The following is an 8090-nucleotide window of genomic DNA, read 5'->3' as shown; positions in this document are numbered from 1 at the left end:
TCGTTGTTTATACATCATTATTTTATTAAAGATATCAAACAATGTCTCACAACACTAGACATATAAATTACTCAAAATGTACACATCCATGTTCATGATATTTTGCTTTAAAAATTAACTTTAACATTTTCTTTATCAAAAAAATTAGCTTCTAAGTATATTTTATGAATTATATATTCTTTTCTAATCTATCCGTTAATTCGAAATAACACAAATTTATTATAATATAAATAAAAATAAGTCTTTTTCTTAAAAACTAATTTTGAAGAAATGAATTAAACCTATATTAATTTCTTTATATAATATTAAAGTTTATATTAACAAACTTATTATCTCATTCAATATCTACTCACTTACATATATAATCATCTAATCATACTCATACTCAGAATATGTCTAAGTTTTAAAAGAAGTTTAGTTTAGATTTAAACACTATTTTTTTAACATCGATTGTCAAACTTTTTTCGTTAATCATACTTAACATAGTGTTATGAAATAACAATACATGAAAACTTTAAAAAATAAGTGTTCACGAGCCAAACAACGTTGAACAGTGTTTTATAACGTAAGGATTATTTTGTTTGTCTGAAAGTGACTGCTGCAAAGTCTTGCAACAGGTGTTTGTCAGAAACCTCTGACACATCTTTCTCTCTCTCTGCTCTCTTTCTTCCAACTTACAATTGAAGTAAATGGAGCCAAGTGCAGAAGTTCTTCACTGCCCAAGTTACCCTTTCCAAATCCTCTTTTAACATTTTCTCATTCAGACTGAAAAAGTAAGAAAAAAAAGAAGCTTTTTTCCCTCTTGATCATCACTATCAGAGACAGACCCTCTAAAGAAAAAGGAGAAAAAAGGCTTCATGTGAATGTGACAATGGAAGCTAAGCCTTTTAGGATTGTTCCCTCTTCACACAACACTTCTGGTTTCTCTTCCACTCTCTTTACTTTTCTCCATCATCACAATTTCTTCATTGCCACCTTTTTTATTCTTCTTTCTTGTTTTCTTTTTCTTACTTTTGTTCTCAAGTTTCTGTCTTTTTTTCTCAAGGGTAGAAGGTGGTGGACCATGGAAGAAGATTGACTATGGAAAATGGTGGTGCTGGTGTTGGTGTTGTGAGGAGAGAAAGAGGGTTGTTATCATCTCAAAACTTTTTCTGAAATACACTTCTAAAAACTACATGCATGGATTTTAATCTATCATTCTTATATTGGTTTTTTTTAAAAATATTTATTTAATTTTCTGATAATGTATATAATATATACTATTATTGCATGTGGGATATCAAACATTAATAAAAAAAATAGAAAGTAAACCTATTTATATTTATAAGTTCTATCATAGTTTTTAAATATTTAAATAAATTTTATAATGATTATTTAAAATATATAATTTTCATAATTTATGAAAACACATATTGTAATCTCTTGTCATTCATATAAATAGAATTATTTATTAAAATTTTAATATAACTTAAACTCAATTCTAAAATACTCATGAATCAAATACACGTGTTAATTATCACGCATATAACATTTATCATGAATTATTATAGTAATATACTCTATTTTCTTTCAAACCTCTTTCAAATCTAAAATATCATGACAATATTAATTTTTTTTTTATCATTTAAGTTACAATAACATTTTATACTCATTTTACAAATTGAGAACTTTATTTAAATTTTACTACATAAATCTCATTTTATATATAAAAAATGAAAGTTTAATGAAATAAGAAGGAATACACTCTCCCAACTTGTACTTAATGTATTGTTACATTTAATGATATTTCTACATAAAAATGAACATATAAATATAATTGTTATGCAATTCATTCTTCAACTTCTATTTAATGTAACTTGTTCTATTTAATGATATTTCTGCACAAAAATGAACATATTAATATAATTTTTATGTCATTCATTCTCATCAAATCATGAAAAAATTTATAAAAACTTTGTTCTATCAATCACAAAACATTTATTACATATACATAATTCAATTTCATTTACATAATTTACATTCTCATCATTAATAACATTTCAGTTAAAAAGATCACAAACAAATACATATATTAACATTTATAAAATAATTAATATCTAATTTAATCTTACTTCATAATAGTTTTTCTCCCAAAGTAACTGTCACTCCCAACTTGAAATTATGTCGGTTGAGAATGCTCCTTGTACCTAAGTTAGTCAGTGTTTCTGATCAATTTGAAAACTAGTTGAAATGAGACCAGAGAGTACAAGGGCAAAAATGTCATCCAACTCATTTGCTTCTTTATCACGTGCAAAAAGGAAAACTTTTTCCTTAACTTCTTCTCCATGCCTGAAAGGGGTTGTCTTCCCCATTTCATTTTCATCACAGCATCACTGCATCCTCTACTTCACCGTTTCTCCTTCCTCGCCCAACCATGGCCTTGACCATTCTTTCTCCTTCGCCGCAACAGTGGACATCGCCGATCACCCGTCGTGGTTCTTCTTCCTCTTGAGAATCAAGAGGCTTCCTTCTACATCCTCAAATCACAACTTCAGATTCTTCTTCTGCATCCTCTTAGTTGTGCTTATCTCCAGCAAACTGAGCTTCTCACCGTTTGTGCTAAAATCCACCGTCACGGTGACCGGGACCTTTGACATCTTTAGGGCTGGTAGAAAACCGCCACTGCGTTGCTAGTCACGTTTCTGCTAGGGACTGAAGTTGACTCCACCGCTGCTGGTGTCCACGTGTGCAACTACTAGTTTCCTTTCCGATTGGTTCCAATTTCTAAACAAAAGTTGTTCTTCTCTATTTCAATTTTATGTTTCTATTGGGTTTCTGGTGGATTGATTTATGATTATGTTTGGGGTTGAGAGTGTTTTTGTTGGTGTTGAATTAAAAATTGCAAATAAAGTTCAATAGAGGGGGTCTATATGTTCATGGGAGAGATGTGAAGCTGTGATGAATAATGGTGTTTGGGGTTGTCAAATTGATTTCTGTGTGGGTAATTTTGTGCAGGTGAAAAATGAAGGAAATGGAGTGAATGAAGATGAAGGTTGAAGGTGAACTATATGCAATATAGAGACTAAACTTGGTTGTTCTGAAAGTGAATCTTTTTTTGATAAAACTATAGAGAAAGTGAAGAAGAGGTTCTGCTTTGTGTTGAATTAGAATTAAGGAATGGAAATATAGGTGAAGAGAATTGGATGGCTAGACCCTACTCGTTGTGTTGCACGTATATAAGTAGAGTAGAATGGAGATGATGGGTATGTTGCTCGCCAAATGACGCAAGGGCGAAGATTCAGAAAATAAGTTTCTTTGTCATAGGGTCTATAATTAGATTTGATTTTGTTGCTATTATTTCAGAGGTCTTACAGTGGGGAAGAAAATTTTGATTGAGTTTGAAAGTTTGATGAAAGTATGGTGTGGGTTCTACATGACTGAGTGCCGGTACCCTCCATCTGTGTTGGATGGGATGAAGAATGATAACTATTGAGAGGAATGGGTCCCCATGGAAATGTTGCAGAGGGATTTTATTATTGTTTTTTTCCCCAGAAAACTGGGTCTAATATGGAGACCAATAAGATCAAAATGAGTGGGTTGTATTAGTTTATTAAATCACGGGAGTTACAGTTATGGTCAAGGTAGAGAAAGAAAAAGAGAAAGAGGACTCTTACAACAGTGTTGAACTTCATCTTGGGGTTGATGCTTCTCATTCTGCGCCACCAGAAATAAACCATGTGATCACTGAAGCTCAGAGGCGTGAGCTTCACCACCAGGTTTTCATCTTCAACCACTTAGCTTATAAACTTCCTCCTCCTCATCACCGTGTGCAATTCCCAAGCAACATGTCAGGTTTGTAATACATATCCTTTGATCAAGTGATCATACCTTCTCTGTATATTACATATTTATAATAAAGTTTTATCCTTTAAAAAATCTATCATGTGGTGTTGTGTTTATTATAGGATGAATCACATTCTGATTTTGGAATGAATTACTATATAGAGACTACCTGTTTCTTTGGAGTTAATTGTTGGCTTTGTTTTTGTTTTGTTTGGTGCCAAGATTTAGACAAAATGCTCTTGCTAGTGGATTTACTTAGTATAGGAATCCATTTGGAATTTTTATATGTTCAAAGGTAGGCTTAGTTTCATAACTTTTGATGCTTTTTGGGTATGTTTGTTCATGTACTTGTAAGATAATGATGAGTTTGTTTTGTATGTTTTGTCCATTGGTTTTGGTTACAGAGTACAGTTTCCTTGGTTTTGATCAAGGGAGTAGGATGGTTCCAGAACCTCATAGGTGTAGAAGAACAGATGGAAAGAAATGGAGATGCAGTAAGAGTGTAGTGCCTGGTCAAAAGTACTGTGAAAGGCACATGCATAGAGGTCGAAATCGTTCAAGAAAGCCTGTGGAAACATCTCAAGTTAACTCTTCTTTGGCACCAAAACCTTGTAGCAAGTCACCTACCAAATCAGCTTCAGAGACACTATTTGAAATTTCAAATCCAAACCTTATTATGGCCATGCAACCTAGTGACACACCTTCCAGTATTCCATCAAGGAGCCTCAGCATTGACAATTGCTCTTCTATGAACAGGTCCTTCATGGTGTTTTCTTCCACCTTTGCGGCATCCCCTGGCTCCGGCCTTGCCTCTGCCAGTGCTCCTAAGGCAGCAGCAACACTCGGCAATGTGGCATCTGTTGCTCCGGATGACAAAAGTTACCTAAAGATGTGCAAGAAAGATAACCAGTCCAAGAGTTGTGTCAGTAACAAAGGCAATAGAAGTGATGGGAAAGGAAGCATTGTTGGTGATTCTAATAACATCTCTACTGGAATAAGCTTCTCCCCAACAAGTGTTCTTCAAGGTAATTTTGATGTAGTTGGTTGCAATAATTTGTGTTTTTCACTATATTTTGTAGGGCTATAGGATAACAGACACATCCCCATTCTTTCCCCACTCTGCAGAACAACAAACTCTAAGCCAATCAAACATGTTCCATGGAGTGGGGTCACTGACATGAATCTGTCATGTCATGTTTCACTTGATCATTAGGCCTCATGTACCTCAAACGTTTCTTAGTAGTCTCTCTCCCATGGTCCTACCAATCCCTACTATCACAAAACAGAATCAATAGCAATATAGCATCATATCAAGTATGTTTTGTCCTCTTTACTGTAATGCCTTTTCTGTGGGGCCTCATTCTAATTTCAGAATCTCATGTTGTTGACATAATCGTTAAGTGTACTAATAATTGTATGTTCAATTAGTCAAGAATCTAGATGGACTTCTCCAAAACTTACTCCTAACCTTACATGCACATAAGACACCCTCATAGATAGTGGTCCTTTTTTTTTGCTTAGAATTAGGTGTGTTCCACAAATGCACTTATTTTTGCGTGCCCTTGTGGCATTTTTCTACACTATTTGAAAATATTGGTGTTCATCATGTTAAGATACAAGTTCAAAGAAGCTGACTCCTCTAGTTTGAATCTCTTGTTGGGAGAAGATGTAAACCAGACATTAGTTCTTGAGTACAGTTATGCAAAAGGTTAACAGATTTGTAGATATCAGCATTCCATTTTAAGAATAAGGGCGAGTACTGTTTACTGTCAGAAGTTACAATAGCAGCATGAATGTAAACAGCATATGAATGATTGCATTCACATATATTATTAAAAATAAGTTAAATATGTTTTGTCCTCAAACTATTATAAAAAAATATTTTTTGTCCTTAAACTAAATTTCGTTATTATTATAAAAAAATGTTTTTTATTCTTAAACTATTGTAAAAAATTGTATTTCGTCCTCAAAGTATTATAAAAAAATGTTTTTCTTCCTTAAACTAAATTTCGTTCCTTCACTCTATGAAAGTAGCGTAACACATATTTAACCCATATCAAACAAGCCTTGACTGTGGTGGAAAATCGTTACTCTTTCCAATCCCTATCCAAGGGATATGAATTACTAGAACAATTCTATTTTAAGAATGTGAGAATTATAAATATAGATCTTGTCAAGCTTTAACATTTATTTGTCACATGGCTACTATGTGTATTTATCCTTTCATCTCAAACATTCAAATATGATTTAACGATCTATATATTGTTCTTATTTCTCATAATAACCATTTTGTAACTTCCTCTTTATCCATATTAAAATTCAGCAATTTCCTGACTTATTTGCTGAACTCTGAAAAACAACAGAAATACGATGTTGTGGATCTTTAATGTGTTAATGTTATATTCGTAACATAGAAGGACAAACCTTTCATGTGAAAACTGATAGAACATTGTTGGTTTCTTTTGGCTGCCATTTTCAGTTTTTGGTAACAACCCATCTCACCTGATTGACAAAACCAACATAGAATCTGCACCAGACAGGTGTCGGAGAACAGACGGCAAGAAGTGGCAATGCAAGAGTGCTGTTCTTCCTGGTCAGAAGTACTGTGCCACACACATGCACAGAGGTGCTAAAAAGCGTTTTGCAAACCATGAAATAGCAGCAGCAGCAGCAGCTAAAACCACCACAACTAGTTCTGCCGTTACCATTGCACGGTTGCCGAACTTTCAAGCCACAGCCGACATGCAGAAAGAGGGTTCTGCAATTCCAAGTACAAATCTTTCCATGTCAGTTCCAGCAAGTGCTCCTTTCATACAATGCAATGGGAAAGGCTCCAGTAACAGTGACACTGATACCACCATCAGTGACACCTTGCAAGAGTGTAGCTATACTTCTTTCTGAGAGACACTTTTTTTCATCCTTGATCCTGCTCCATGAACAACTTTTTATTTATCCTTCATGAACAAGTAACTTGTAACATTTGAGATCAATTATGTGTGAAGTGAACAATGATCTCCCTGAAGAAAAAGATCAACCCTGTGTTATTTTTTATCATGTCATCCTCAGAGTGATATCTAGTGAATTGAATTTCTCCTTTTTGTTTCCCAGGATTTGACATCAAGTTCACTAAATTAGCATAATTATTATTAATTACTATATTTGTGTTTGTTTTAGGGTTTAATATTTTTAAACAAATTTGTGGAATGGCTTTAAACAAATTTATTGATAAGTGTTTATCACACAAATGATAAACAACAATAGAGAGAAACACCAAATACGACAAGTGGAAGATGAAGAAAGAACAGAAGGGAATTACACATAAATGTAATAAACTTTGATTTATATCAATAACAAAATTTATTTCATTGAAATTATATTACAATTTGATTTTTCTCTCTTAATAAACTCTTACTCAACTTTCATAGGTTATTATATATAGGGGTTTGTTAACACGCGTACGCCTGTTTTTCAGTTGGTACGTTTTAACAATGTGTACCGGATTATAGTAGACAAAAGTACCCTCATTTATTATGGATTCAAGTTTTAAGGTCAAGGATATTTAAATAATTTTCATCCTCAAAACTAAAAAAAAAAAAAAAAGAAACCCCCAAACCCTTACTCGCTTCCCTCATTCCTCTCAACCCTTTCTCTCTCATCTCTCTCACTCCAACATTTTCTCTGTCATCTCTCTCATTCCAACATTTTCTCTATCATTCCTACTGTTGTCCCAATTGAAAAAAAAAATCAGAAACCCTTTGTCATCAGAGATATTTTCTCTCTCATCTCAACATTTTCTCTGTCATCATTCCAACATTTTTTCTCTTATCTCAACCCAATTGAAGATGGTGGTAGCAATTTGAATCAGAGATATTTTTTAAAAACTGAAAAAGTTTACTCTTTTATAATCATTTTATATTTATTAATGTGTGTAAAATGAATATAAACTTTGTCATTTTATGTTACTCTTCCCAAATCTCAAAGGTAAAAAATGATTTTACTGGTTTTTATGTGGTCAAAGTTTNTTCTAAACGCCTGTAGAAGTTGATTCAGTGATAAAAAAGGGACATAAGGGAATTAAAGAAATTGATATAGAAGAATTCCCTAGGAGTACAATTCGTGATAAAAAAGAGACATAAGGGAATTAAAGAAATTGATATAGAAGAATTCCCTAGGAGTACAATTCTTTCAATTCTAGGTTGTAATCTTACATCATGTATCCCATACCAACAGAGAAAGGAAAAAGAAACACTTTGTGTAAAGGGAAAAAG

General features: G+C 33.1%; 1 protein-coding gene across 2 annotated transcripts; it reads left to right on the top strand.

Moving 5' to 3' along the window:
• Window positions 1–2251: 2251 nt before the first annotated feature.
• Window positions 2252–6929, top strand: LOC106755216 (growth-regulating factor 9). Of its 2 annotated transcripts, none has more exons than XM_022778190.1 (4): window positions 2252–2753; window positions 2995–3831; window positions 4227–4847; window positions 6302–6929. In XM_022778190.1, the coding sequence occupies exons 2-4, from the start codon at window positions 3612–3614 to the stop codon at window positions 6721–6723; spliced, it is 1263 nt and encodes a 420-aa protein (XP_022633911.1). In that variant the 5' UTR covers window positions 2252–2753; window positions 2995–3611; the 3' UTR covers window positions 6724–6929. The 2 variants fall into 2 exon arrangements, with proteins under 2 accessions (XP_022633911.1, XP_014492815.1); XM_014637329.2 differs by having other exon boundaries at window positions 2252–2773.
• The last annotated feature ends 1161 nt before the right edge of the window (window positions 6930–8090 follow it).

Source organism: Vigna radiata, unplaced genomic scaffold (genome assembly GCF_000741045.1).
Source record: "Vigna radiata var. radiata cultivar VC1973A unplaced genomic scaffold, Vradiata_ver6 scaffold_465, whole genome shotgun sequence".
NCBI lineage: Eukaryota > Viridiplantae > Streptophyta > Magnoliopsida > Fabales > Fabaceae > Vigna > Vigna radiata.
This window is presented reverse-complemented; position numbering and strand designations above follow the sequence as displayed.

Excerpts from the sequence above, each read along its gene's own strand:
- LOC106755216 (XM_022778190.1), top strand. The coding sequence starts at position 3,612 with ATGGTCAAGGTAGAGAAAGAAAAAGAGAAAGAGGACTCTTACAACAGT. Across the intron at positions 3,832-4,226 it reads ATTCCCAAGCAACATGTCAG|AGTACAGTTTCCTTGGTTTT; the intron begins GTTTGTAATACA and ends TTTTGGTTACAG. Across the intron at positions 4,848-6,301 it reads CCCAACAAGTGTTCTTCAAG|TTTTTGGTAACAACCCATCT; the intron begins GTAATTTTGATG and ends TGCCATTTTCAG.